Below are 12,748 nucleotides of genomic sequence, written 5' to 3'. Positions count from 1 at the left end.
TATATATATATATATATATATATATATATATATATTTACACACAACAAGATTATTATATGTGTTGAATATGGTTCTTTTTTGTGAAATAACTCACCTCTTTACTAATTTGATAATTTTTCAAACGAAAAACAATTTGAGTAGCTGAAATATTCCGTTCCAAATTCGAACTTTAGGGATGAGAACGTAATTTCAATCATGATTTATTTTCGATGGTTTACTTAGGTTTTTGGCACAAATCTTTGAAACTATGAAATAAATAAATAAATAAATTCTAAAAATAATAATTGATAATAACAGAGCTTTGTTGGCTTTTAGCACCGTCGTCCGCCTTTTTGGAAAATCGGAGGATTATTACTGGACTCGGAATCTCTGCCATTGTTCCTTTCCCTTCATATTCTCCCTCTTTGTAGCGCAAAACGGAGAACCCCAAAAACCAGATCGATTTCAATTCGCCATTTCTATTCAATCCGGAGTTCTCCGCTGGTGTTTCTCTTTCTGTCGGAGTGGCTTTTTTGGTCCATAACAAGCGATCGATTTGGGAAGAGATTTTAGTTCGTTTCGATGTTTTCGCCGTGAAATCGTTCTCCGCGGCGGATTCTGAGGTCGGACATGGAACCTCTGCCGGTACGGAGCGGCGGCGGCGGCAAGCTTGATGCACCGCTGGAGTTTTGGCATTTCTTGGTTGCCGTCTATTTCGCGTTTGGATTTTTCTTCTCGAGATTCGTCCTCGATCGATTCGTGTTTCACGTAAGAACCACTTTCTGTTTTCGCTTTTGCTGCATCGGGTTTCTCTGGAAATTGCCAATACTTCTTTGAATTTTTTATTTTTATGTTCTGTTAAATTTGCATGTAGTATCTGCTTTGATGTGTATGTTGTCGACCGATAGACATCGCCATGCTTGATTGTTCTGCTTTAAGAAGGTGGTGAGAAACTGAAATAGAAACGGAGCGGATAATATATGCATTGCATTGCTGTTATTCACATTCTTGCATTTTTTTCTCTCCAAATCTTCGCTTTCCCTTCCGATTTAGGGTTTAGTTTGTTGGAGGTTTGAGGAGCTTAAGTTGGTAATCTCGTTTTTATTCGTTGCTTATCGTTCGTGGATGAACGAATTATGGTCAAGAAGTGAAATGGAAGAAGGGGCAAATGCAGGTTGTGAATGTAATGTATTACATAGCATTTAGCGGTTTCTCTCCAACTAATTCTGGAAGATTAGTTACTTAAAAAGATGGGAAAAGCCTCTGGTTCTGTGAAATTCTTGCTCTTTATGCCATACACATGTGCTTTAAGCTAAAGAATATCTTGTTTTTAGGAGGAGCTGGACATTCTTATTGCTTTTCTATGGAACTTAGCAATGTTTCTCCCTGACGTGATGTTTTAGCGAAAATCGTTTGGAACAGCTGGTTCCATCTGCCGATAGATTTCTCTTCTGTAGTTTGATAGACTCTAGAAGAGAGCAGTTTGAAGAAAAAAAAAACTATTATCAGTATGACTGCTTCTGTCAGTTCATGGTGGTAAAGCGTCCGTAATGTCTGTATTACAAGAGTACAAATTTTACTAACCCTCCGTTGTTTTTTCCTTTAAACTTTCAGAGGATCTCTGTCTGGCTTTTAAGTCTCAATTGTGGCCCGCTAAAAATGAATGATGCAACCCGTGCAAAAATCGTCAAATGCAAGGAGTCCTTGTGGAAATTAGCATACTATGCTAGTTGTGAAATATTTGTTCTCAAAGTCATTTATCATGAGCCGTGGTTCAGGGATTCGCAGAAGTACTTTGAAGGTTGGCCAAATCAAGAGTTAAAGTGAGTAGTCAATCGCTTTCTTTTTAATTTATTTTTCTAATGGGATTTTGATTTCATCGATTTGATTAGCACGTATTTCATGATCTTAAGTTTTCTTCACTTTCTGGATTCAGAAATAGTAACGGCAATGACCCTTTTTTCTTCCAAATGTTGGATTTGGATAAGATGTTCTGGTCAGAAATTTTTCTACTTCGCTAGTTTTTGGAACCGAGTTCCTATGTTTGCTGTAGACTAGATGGAGATGTGAGTCTCATGATCTACTCCTTTAAGTGAGTGGAGCTATTAAGACTTGCAAAATTTTCTATTTTCAAAAGTTGTCCAGTTTCATGTTCTTGAGTTGTCTTGTTTTCTTGCCCACTTTTGTGTCACTCCTTTTCGCCATTCAACAAGACTTATGCTGTATCATCAACATTATACGGTACCTCACTTGAAATATCATCTCATTATGTCATATAAAAAAAAAAGACTTACATGCTCTTCTATTCCTCTCTGCCCTTGCTTTTGTCTCTCGTTCCTTTTCTTTTTTTGCTCCATCTTTGGTTTCTCTTTTTGGGTAGCCACTATTTTTCTGAAATTGTAAGTTGGTCTCTGCTCTTGTGTACCTGAGATTTGGCATGAACGGATCATGTATGATGATACGATAGGCATAGCTCATGACTAACCTCAGTTTACTTGTCGCTGTAGGCTGCCTCTAAAGATTTACTACATGTGCCAATGCGGATTCTATATGTATAGTGTTGCTGCGTTGCTTGCATGGGAGACGAGAAGAAAGGATTTTGCAGTTATGATGTCTCATCATATAATTACCATCCTTCTCATTGGCTATTCATTCTTAACAAGGTAATAACTCCTTGAAGCTTTACGTCCATGATTGTACTCAAAAGTTTTCGGTAGCAATTAGATTTTTAACAAGAAGTAAAAGAAAATGTGCAAGCTTTTCATTTTAATATATCCAAAAAGTATCAAGGGGCTTACCTGGTTCATAGATTCCCTAAAATGGGGACAGATATTTCTTGGTTTTTGTGTTTGGCTTTGGAAAGCTTTATGTATCGGATGATTTTATATCTACAGGTTCTTTTGTATTGGGTCAATCATCCTAGCCCTTCATGACGCGAGTGATGTATTTATGGAATCTGCTAAAGTTTTCAAATACTCAGAGAACGAACTCGGAGCAAGTGTGTGTTTTGGACTATTCGCTCTATCGTGGCTTCTGCTACGTTTAGTATTCTTCCCGTTTTGGGTCATCTGGGCTACGAGGTACATACAACACTCCACCCCCTTGTTTATAACTCGATCGATCATTCGGTATATGACTTGCTTCTTGTAAATTCTTTAATATGTATCTTTTAATAATTTTGTTTTTAATTGCAAACTTTTAGCACTGAATTGGGGGTTCACGTGGATATATCGACGCCTGAAGGCATGTCCATGTATTACGCCTTCAACACGATGTTACTGACACTACTAGTTTTCCACATATATTGGTGGTATCTCATCTGCGCCATGATCATGAGACAGCTCAAGAATAGAGGAAAAGTCGGAGATGACATAAGATCCGGTAAATTTCTCTATCCATGATTTTTTTTTTTCCAACAAATAGAAATAATAACGATGATGATTGCTAAAAGCTCGGACCGTATCTTCCACGGGTATTCCCCTTCTCATAGCAAACTTGTGTTTTTAGATTTCTCTAAACATCCTTGATCCCAAGTTTATTTGGGGTCGGCCATGAATTCTTCGTTTCCGCTCATTTTGGTTTTGCGTTAAATCTTTTGGAATTTGCAACATTTCTCTAAACATACAAAAAAAAATCGAACAATCATCTTAGGTGTCTCGTTTGTAGAACATTGCTCGTTCTTTTTTTTTTTTGGCAATGTGGGTAGTCATAAACTCGGAGTAATCTTTTCTTATTTGCTTTGAACGATTGCAGATTCGGAGGACGATGATTAGTGAAACAAATGTTTCTGGATTTCGCCAGTGACGCCCTTTTTAGCTGCACATCGATTCCGAGCTTTTGAACTTGAGCTCAATCATTTCATTGATTAGGTTGGAATTGGAAGAAGATACCACAGAGAATGATTTTGGTGCGTTTTGTATCAATGAACTTCGGTGGGAGGGATTTAGAAACCGGACCTTTGCATCCCTTTGAAAGAGAAGTGTGTGTGAATTCTCGGATGTATAAAAAACGATAGGTAACTTTTTATTTGTAAATTCGATGCCTCTGTATGGTTTGTATACAGAATTTGGTTTTGCAATTGAACTGTTTTCTGCTTTTTTCATCATCACCAGGACACAAGGTGCGGCTATGTAGAGCTCGAATATTCAAAATTTGGAATTTTCAATCTCGATATCAGAGGCTTTAACATTGTCCTGTAAATGTGGATAACCATATGCGAAACAGAAATATCTGAATCGAAACCTAGATTTCACGGCCAATATCCATCTCGACTGCCGATGCCCGATTTTCAGGTATTTATGTCCGACCTTAATCGCAACAACCAAGAGGTCGGTGTTCAAAACTCTTTCGATTATATCAATCATATAACCAAAAGTCCAAAACGCTTTTGTTTCGAGAACACCAAATCTAAATCAACCTAAAATATCCTCAGGCATTGTTGTTAAAGAACACCATTGGGATATCTTCCAAGAGACATTGTAAGTTAATGTAGTGTCTTCGTGAAGAAAAAACGAAACAACGAAAGAAAGAACCGGGATTGTACATACTACCGGTGTCGATGCTGCCTTCTCGAAACTCAGGGGAAGTCGTGGCGAAAAGCTTTTTCCTACACTTTTTACATAAGAAATCCCAAAGCCTACCCACAAAAAGTATCGAATGAAAGAATCTCAAGGGCAATGTTACTTCGGTTTCTAGGATAAGAAATGAACCTGGAGCGATCTTCTCTACGCGTTAGATTTACGGAAAACCAAAGGCTAAACAAACCAGAGTTTTATACTACGATCAGATGCTACACAACCCGAGTTCTTGAGCCATAATGAAGAGAGGAAACCGAGCCAGCGGAGATTATTAGGCGATTGCCGGTGAATGCTATGTGGAAGTCATTTCTGAATCTGAATCTGAATCTGAATCTCACTTTCGCAGAATCTCCATGACCCATCTTCTTGCTTTTTCAAAGTATAATTTATCTTGTACGTGCTGCACGAGTACCAAAAGTAAACAAAAAACCTGATCTCAGATTCCCCACTTCCTATGAACGATTGAATTCGGTATAAAAATGTGCAGTTCGGCTATAAAATGTACCATCTTTAAAGTCAGACCACCAATGGATATATATATATATATATGGTTTGAATGGTTTAAAAGTACACCTGACTATATGAATATTTAATATGGTGTATCCCAAATGAACAAAGCAAGAAACCCAAAAGGATACTGATCCGAAAATCTGGTCACCTGTAGTATTTTGGATTCTTTGGCTGAGATTCATCGACTAATTCAGCTGCTTCCTCTAGAAGGGCCTCGATTTTTGCCATCTCACCCGCAATCCCGTTGGGCAAAACATGTGCTTGCAGAATCTTAAGCTGAAGCAAAACGAATCTCCAGTAACAGGATCTAGCCTTTGCCGTTTGTGCCAATGTTTGCCACTATAAATCCACATTACCAAGAAAAAGCAATCAGCAACCCAAAAAAAAAGTATGTGCAATCTATGAATTAATCCAACATAAAGCATAAAGTTAAAGGAGATTAAAAAAACAACCTGAACAAGCATAGATTCATCGAGGACTTCGGAAAGACTATCAATCTGATGATTAGGTCCCAGGGCTTCAGCTTTAACATTTTCCCATTGCCTCACAAGGTCCTCAGCCTCTTCTGTCAGCATCGGTCTCCTTTGCAAATGCTTCCGAGAGTTTGTCAAAGTAGCTTGGAGATGGCTATTTTGCGAATATAAGCCATCTGAATGCTCTCCATGCCTTATCTTAAACATGTCCAAGAGAGTTCGCATGTTCCCAACAACGCCATTTCCATTCACGGAAGCAAGGTTTGTTTTCAAATTCTGGCACTCTGATTTCCACTGAAAAGAGTCTGAGCCCGAGAGTGGTTTTGTAGATACCCAAAGGCGCATATTCCATAACCTACTAACCCTAAAGGCCGATAGCTTTAAAGTTAAGAACAGAGTGCAAGCCAACAGAGCAACAATCGATGCCTTTTTAATCAAATTACTCTGTGAGAGCCAATTTTCCCATATTTTGTTATGCTGTAGCCCGAGGTTCCTTTTCAACTGAATGGATGGCATGTTGCCAGTATTTTCATCGGCATTCTTGGCTGTTACCAGTGGTTTCTGCAGATCCAAAGGTGTCAACTGCTCAACAGCTGTGTAATGATGTTCTGACGAGTTAACTAGACTCATAGCAGAAAGCGGTCTATGACTCGCCTTGTGATTAATAACAGGAGTTGACCCCCACCTCTTGTCCCCTGGAAATTTCATTTCAGTCCGGAAAAAATTGGTCTGCAAAAGTTGAAAAAATGAATATTATTCTGCTGTTCAGAATTGGTATACAGTCTAGCGATGCGATGATTCTTACCAAAGATGGTGAACAATCCCTTGTGTCTGAAAACACAGCAAGAACTGATTCCTTGAGCCACGTTTCCTGGGCAAGTTCATTAGGTAATCTATAAGAAAACGTCATAGATGTAACTTATACAAGAACAAAAACCTTTTAAACATGCATGCATACATGATGTTCTTAAGACATAGTATCTAGACTTGTATGTCTGGCCGAGCCTATGAATTTTTGTTCATCTAGGAGTGATCTATTACCTAAACCAGTGTATCTGTTTCCATGGTCAGTCAATTCCTACAATCAGAGCCCAAACACATTTCTAGTTTCATATAATTTAATGAAGATATATTACTTCAGATGCACCATCATTGATGACATAAACAGTTAAGCTCTAGATGTAGCCACACATAAACATAAACAGAAGTATAAACTTTACCAATGATGGAGTCGCAGCAGAAGTATTCCTGAGATTTTTTCCCAAAATCGAATCGCGAGTAGCAGAGTCAGAATTCGCCTCCAGGTGCTTCAGTTTCACAAGGGCCTCTGCCTCAGTACCCTGTGCTATCCAACACATAGGTCCAGTAGCACTTAATTAACTGTATAGCCACGGGCAAATCTTCCAGACAAGTAAATTTGAAACACTTAAAAATTCAAAACAAGAGGTCACAGGGAAGAAGGGCAGACGAAATACCTGCTTTAAAAGAAATGAGCATAAAGCTTCCTCAAATTTTAGATCAATGCCTTCTGATGCTATCAGACATTCACATATGCTTTTGGCTTTATTAATCTGCACAAAGATATCGAATATTATATTTCAAAACTAAACAAGAGCAGAAAACAAATAGAATGATATATAAACTAGAACGAAAAACAAATAGAACAATGTTTTGAGTTCACGAGGGGAAAAGAGAGAAGGAAAGAACGTGACAATACCAGCTCCGTTTGCTTGCTTGAAAATCCAACTGCGATATGAGCAATTAATGCCAAGTAGAAACAATTAAAATCGACTACAACTCTTTGATTGTGGGACTCAAGTGACTTCTTATTTTTCCGTGTAATTGCTAAGCTGTTCCACGGGAGAAGATCAACAATTTCCGTGGCCAACAGCCTGCTAAGTGCTTGGATCAAAAAGCATGGCCAGTCTTGGATTTGACAAGAAGCTTCCACGTCAAGGCCCTGTCTGAGAAGTTCACGTAACGCTGCAATTGCGCCTAGTCTCCTCTGTGCATTTTCCGGCGATCGAGGCAAGCCCAGTAGTTCCAATGTGCATGGCGGTGCAAGCTCCTCTAATGATTCTTCAATCTAAACATTTCACCCTAAATCCTTTTAACATCCAATTGAGTTTGGACCAAGTAAATTGTCTTTAAATAATATAAACTTAAATTAGAGGCTCATGTCATAGTTCTAATTCCAGCAGAGCACGTTAACTCATGAGCCCTAAGAATTCTACCCAACGAAAGACCCAAAAAGTCAAAAATGCAAGTTTTCTGCAGCTTTACTTACAAAACAGAGAAATAAATCATTACCTGAGACAACAATGCAAGTTTCCCGAGAGTTACTTTACTCTTGAGAAGGCACTGGGCACGGGCAAGAGCTTCAAACCCTCGGGATACCTTGTCAGCCTCGAAAGCAACCTTTGCGATTGCACACTTCAAGGAGAAGATCATATACATATTAGAGATTGAGAAAACCCAGATCACACGTGGAACCTGTGAAATGCTTCACATACTAAAATTCACTTGACCTTACCTCAGCCAGTGCCATAGACAGAAGTATATCATGAATATATGGCTTTGAATCAAGATGCCTAAGAGCTGCCTGACCAATATCCAGCACAATTTTTTCCTCTCCAACCTGAAGCATAATGGGTTATTTCAGGATTATCATCTATCCAAATTCCTTTCACCTCAAGCTTACAGGAAATGCCACAACAAAGGCCAGGAAATGATCAAAGTTCCCTTGAGACCTCGAAGAAGGATATTGCAGGTGTACCAAAAAGGAAAAAAACAAACATACTGATAAAAAAGGATAATATTAGAAGAAAATTGCAGGAAGAAAACCCAACAAAAGCTTCGGTAGAATACCTCTTGAAGAAGGCATAGAGCACCAGGCAGCCATGCCCACGGGATTCTGAGAGGAGATTTAGGAGGGATCTTTGCTTTTGCATCACCAGCATATTCTGGTTCAAAAAGAAGCTTATCCCTAACATCCATGAGCAGATCCTGCAGAAGTTCACAAAATCGATGAGGAAAACGAATTAACATAAACAAATACAGTCTTCGATGTCCAATTTCAATAACTTTACTACATATCTTCAATTTGAAAGAAAAACACAGTCTTTAGATCTTAACCTGGCGAGCTACAGCAGCTTCCATTGTGTAACCTTCTTCGACATCCATCTTTTTCAAATTTATCACCGACTTAACAACTTCATCTTTTTCAGCTTGATCAGAAACTCCAAGAATCTGTAAATTCAACACTTTTTACAGGATTAAGCAGCAACAAACGACCTTAGAACAACCCAAAGACTTAATTCCTCACATACTTTCTCTTGAACCGACCGATTTTTCAATAACAGCAAATTTCTCACTCATTCTGACAAGTCCACCAAATCAAAGACATTTATTTCTAATAATCTCCGAAATGTAGGGGGTGGTAGGTCAAAGTCCAGCAAATTGGGAAAACAGATTTCTCAAATGGATTGAAAAAAGTAACGGAACACATCTGAATTTGCGTGTGTAGAACAAAGTACCCAAATCGTGAAAAGAACAGAAACCACCGAAGCAAAGAGAAACCGTACCTGGTAACATGTCACCGGTATTTCAATGGTGGCGATGGTGGGGGAAGCGGGGGCGGGAGAGCTGCGCGACGGCGCATTTTCGACGATATGGTTGGCACCGGCGGCGTTCAGTCTCCTCCACCGCCATCCCTCCCGTCGAAACCGCCCGGAAAATTCAGGACCGTCGAATTCGCCGGAATCCGATCGGGAAACGATGAAGCTTAAAATCTGAAAATCCGGGCGTTCTAGGTTGAAGCTGCTGCTGCCACCACTGCGATTAGAGATCCCGCAGAGGAGACATGAAGAAGGTGGAACTGGAATCGTGCAGGACACAGGCATTGTTCAGCAATTTCCGAAGCGGAGACGAACCCTAGAAGATCGGAGAACAGAGAACGGAATCCAAAATCATTAGTCAGGGCTTATGGAATTTTCGGGGAATTGAGTTCTGAGATTGCACGGACTGGAAGTGGAATACATTTTGCCGATGAAGCTTTTGCCTTTTTTTTCTCTCTCTCTCTTTTTTTTTTTTTATTGCAGCGAATTTGCGTTTGTCATCGCTCGATGAGATGAGTCTCTGATTGAAACAGGGGGTCTCTATCACGGAGAGACAACAACATATTCTATTTGGTTCTTTCTTTATCGAAACCCTACGACCATGACATGGGCGGCTCGGTTTGTGGCCCGGTCTAATTCGATTTCAAAATTTTTAACCCGATCTAATTCTATCCTTTTTATGAACCAAAATTTATTTAGCTTAATACAATTTACCTCAAATCACGGACCAAACGAGTTGATTTACGAACCAAATAAATAATTAAAAAAATAAAATTTAAATATTATAAAGTAATATAAAAATATTATAAATATAATTAAAATTTTTTAAAAAATTAAACAAAACAAATCAAAATATCTTTCAGAAACACAAGTTTAGTAAAAAAAATATTTAAATATTTAAAAATATTAAAAATTAAACAAAAAAAATTTCTGTTCGCCGATCATTTCGTAGGTTTGCCGAACTGATCCGTCATGAGATCGGTTTGTGACGAACAGAGTCGTGATGAAAATTTATGATTATTTTGGTCCAATATCTGTGAATTTCAAAATAATACAAAATAAAATTCAATTCATCTATCGTTATTTTTTAATACACAAAAAAAGTTTTCATCTAATTAATACACAAAAAATATATGTAAATATATAGAATGACTGTACACAACTAAAAATATTATCTGGTTCATATCCGATTGAATAGTTTTTGAATATATGCAGTTTTAGATATCGACACAAATATGAGAATTAAACTACAAAAAAAATCAAATACAAATAAAATATATAATCCATCAAAAACAAAATGATATTCAAAGTTTAAAGTATTGAAATATTATAATCATTACATACAAATATATTTAAAATATAGATTCAAAAGATTAATGATTATATTCCATAGAAAATATGTATTGAGTTTTACTAAAAAAAATATAAGGAAAATATTCTAAAATATAATATGCAGAGAGATTTTTGACAGATACTCAAAGAATCGGAAAAAATGTTAAATTTATGAATAAATCATTGGTTTTGTGTAATTTTATGAATATGTAACCTCACTAAATTATATAATTCAAATTATAGAATTCTACTTCGCCGTCACAAATTTAATTTTCCATAAATAGTATTATAGAGTTCTATAATTTTATTTTTAATTTTTTTTTTCTTAAAATATTTTGTGTGTCACCCAAGTCACAAGAAAGAATCATTTTTTTTATTTGTATTATTTTTTATTTCCGTACAAACCCCTCTCGGATAAAGCCCCTTCCATCTCTCTGGACAATTCCTTCGTCTACGACAGAACCAGCCTTCGCCGGAGAACATTTTCCGGCAACCATGCTCCGAACTCTCTCTTCTCCCCCTTATCTCGGTTTGACTTCTCCGTTCTTCCGCTTCTCTCGCCGCCACCGCCACTTCCCTCGCTCTTACTCGGCCGCCGCCGGCGCCTCCGGCTGTAACCTTCGGTGGTTTCAATCTCCCGTCGCCGGTGGAAGACGGCTGTTTCTCCGTCGCGTACTGAGGTTATCTCCCGCTGCGGCTCGCGGTCTCGGCGGACAGTTCTACGGCTTCTCCGTCCGTGCCGTCGCTACGCAGCCTGCACCATCATATCCTGGTGCGTGTTCTTAGACTTGTTGGATGGTTATTAATTTTTTCCTGGAAATGATGTTTCTTCCATTGTTCAAGCTCAAAGCTGAAGATGTTATATGGGTCTTTCTCTGTTGTTTCTGAAATTCGTTTATAGGTCATTGCTATTGAAAAGTTTGTTCATTTCATCTCTGAAAGAGCACCTGTGGGAGATTTATTTGTTATTGCTTGTATGGTTGGATCTGTTGTTCTTGCAGTTGGATTCAAAGTGGTTGGTACTTGTGAACATGCACATAGGAACTCCGTTTTAGGTTCTGATGTCTGCAAATGTTGTTGATCCAAGATAGATTTGGAATACAGAGCTGCACCCTTTTCTCCTCACATTTTGTGTCTGTTAATTTTATTTAAAGCTATACAGAAGCTACAGTCATGAGTGATTTGGTTTTCCCTTGGACAGATGTAGGCCAAGATGAGGCTGAGAGGCTTGGATTTGAGAAAGTGTCGGAGGAATTCATCTCCGAGTGTAAATCAAATGTTGTTCTCTTCAAACACAAGAAAACTGGTTGTGAGGTTATGTCAGTGTCAAATGATGATGAGAACAAGGTTTTCGGCATTGTTTTCAGGACTCCTCCGTAAGTTCAACACATTATTTGTTAATGCTCCCGTTTTATCTTTATTTAGTTGACTTAAGTATTTGCTGGCTACTTAGCCCAGGGATTGCTTAGCGTTTGCAGGAAATTTCTAGATGGTGTTTCTTTCATTGAATTCAACTATAGAATCCTCAAGCAATTACTAAAGACCCCAGTTCAGAGATTTTGCATTTAATTCTGAAAAACTTTGAACAACTTGTTAAATTTCTCGCTCTATTTTGGTGGTTGTGAGTGAAGCTGTCTAAAAGTCTAAGATCAGTTGGAGAAGTAATAGTTAATCTCATAATTCTCTAACAATTTGATTTCCGTAATGCCTTGTAAACAGATGACTTGGACAACTCTTAACTTGAAGTTTGTAATCTTTGGGTTCTCTAGCAACATTCTCTACTAAGATAATTTGTTTTAGCTGGAAAAGTTCTGATTTTTGGTTCTCCAATTTAACCAAACTGCATACCGATGGGCCTTCTCAGTATTGGCATTGGCATGAGATGGCTTTCGTTTGGTTGTTAATGCAGGAAGGATTCCACTGGTATTCCTCACATACTGGAACACAGCGTACTGTGTGGATCAAGAAAGTACCCCCTGAAAGAGCCATTTGTTGAATTATTGAAAGGGAGTTTGCATACTTTCTTGAATGCATTTACATATCCAGATAGGACTTGCTACCCTGTCGCTTCCACAAATACAAAGGTAGAACACCCCAATCCAAAATGTTCTTTTGTTCAGCAAATTTGAACTTGAATCTTATAAATTTCCTCGCTATTTGTTGTTAGGATTTCTACAATCTTGTCGATGTGTACCTGGATGCTGTCTTCTTCCCCAAGTGTGTGAATGACATTCACATTTTTCAGCAGGAGGGTTGGCA

At 38.2% G+C, this 12,748-nt stretch overlaps 3 protein-coding genes across 5 annotated transcripts in view; 2 read left to right on the top strand and 1 right to left on the bottom strand.

Annotated features, from left to right (window-relative positions):
- Positions 1–326: 326 nt before the first annotated feature.
- Positions 327–4,168, top strand: LOC104818546 (LAG1 longevity assurance homolog 2-like). Of its 2 annotated transcripts, XR_772684.2 has the most exons (7): positions 327–748; positions 1,595–1,803; positions 2,488–2,643; positions 2,875–3,060; positions 3,183–3,361; positions 3,734–3,995; positions 4,093–4,168. XR_772684.2 is itself a non-coding variant. In XM_010548164.2 (6 exons), exons 1-6 carry the CDS (start codon positions 611–613, stop codon positions 3,751–3,753), a joined length of 888 nt encoding a protein of 295 aa, XP_010546466.1. In that variant the 5' UTR covers positions 327–610; the 3' UTR covers positions 3,754–4,085. The 2 variants fall into 2 exon arrangements, 1 of the variants encoding a protein (XP_010546466.1); XM_010548164.2 differs by lacking the exon at positions 4,093–4,168 and having other exon boundaries at positions 3,734–4,085.
- A 218-nt stretch (positions 4,169–4,386) lies between these two features.
- Positions 4,387–9,651, bottom strand: LOC104818545 (plastid division protein CDP1, chloroplastic). 2 transcript variants are annotated; one of them, XM_010548163.2, is made up of 13 exons: positions 9,125–9,651; positions 8,676–8,789; positions 8,409–8,546; positions 8,074–8,178; positions 7,851–7,973; positions 7,258–7,626; positions 7,016–7,111; positions 6,761–6,880; positions 6,346–6,411; positions 6,195–6,269; positions 5,520–6,101; positions 5,216–5,406; positions 4,387–4,957 (listed from the first exon to the last, which is right to left on the bottom strand). In XM_010548163.2, the coding sequence occupies exons 1-13, from the start codon at positions 9,440–9,442 to the stop codon at positions 4,861–4,863; spliced, it is 2,394 nt and encodes a 797-aa protein (XP_010546465.1). In that variant the 5' UTR covers positions 9,443–9,651; the 3' UTR covers positions 4,387–4,860. The 2 variants fall into 2 exon arrangements, with proteins under 2 accessions (XP_010546465.1, XP_010546464.1); XM_010548162.2 differs by having other exon boundaries at positions 5,520–6,269.
- Positions 9,652–10,886: 1,235 nt separating this feature from the next.
- LOC104818544 (presequence protease 1, chloroplastic/mitochondrial-like) overlaps positions 10,887–12,748 on the top strand; it is an 8,946-nt gene continuing 7,084 nt past the window's right edge. Inside the window, exons 1-4 of the mRNA XM_010548161.2 lie at positions 10,887–11,261; positions 11,691–11,865; positions 12,399–12,573; positions 12,657–12,741. Coding sequence (XP_010546463.1) covers positions 10,985–11,261; positions 11,691–11,865; positions 12,399–12,573; positions 12,657–12,741 — 712 coding nt within the window. The 5' untranslated portion in view covers positions 10,887–10,984. The remainder of the gene's footprint in view (positions 11,262–11,690; positions 11,866–12,398; positions 12,574–12,656; positions 12,742–12,748) is intronic.

Source organism: Tarenaya hassleriana, unplaced genomic scaffold, assembly GCF_000463585.1.
Source record: "Tarenaya hassleriana unplaced genomic scaffold, ASM46358v1 Cleome292, whole genome shotgun sequence".
In the NCBI taxonomy this organism is placed as follows: domain Eukaryota; kingdom Viridiplantae; phylum Streptophyta; class Magnoliopsida; order Brassicales; family Cleomaceae; genus Tarenaya; species Tarenaya hassleriana.
This window is presented reverse-complemented; position numbering and strand designations above follow the sequence as displayed.

Coding starts and splice junctions, on each gene's coding strand:
- LOC104818546 (XM_010548164.2), top strand. CDS start 611: ATGGAACCTCTGCCGGTACGGAGCGGCGGCGGCGGCAAGCTTGATGCA. Junction 2,644..2,874: donor GGCTATTCATTCTTAACAAG/GTAATAACTCCT, acceptor TTATATCTACAG/GTTCTTTTGTATTGGGTCAA. Junction 3,362..3,733: donor CGGAGATGACATAAGATCCG/GTAAATTTCTCT, acceptor GAACGATTGCAG/ATTCGGAGGACGATGATTAG.
- LOC104818545 (XM_010548162.2), bottom strand. CDS start 9,442: ATGCCTGTGTCCTGCACGATTCCAGTTCCACCTTCTTCATGTCTCCTC. Junction 7,112..7,257: donor CAAGCAAGCAAACGGAGCTG/GTATTGTCACGT, acceptor ATCTTTGTGCAG/ATTAATAAAGCCAAAAGCAT. Junction 6,270..6,345: donor GGGATTGTTCACCATCTTTG/GTAAGAATCATC, acceptor CAACTTTTGCAG/ACCAATTTTTTCCGGACTGA.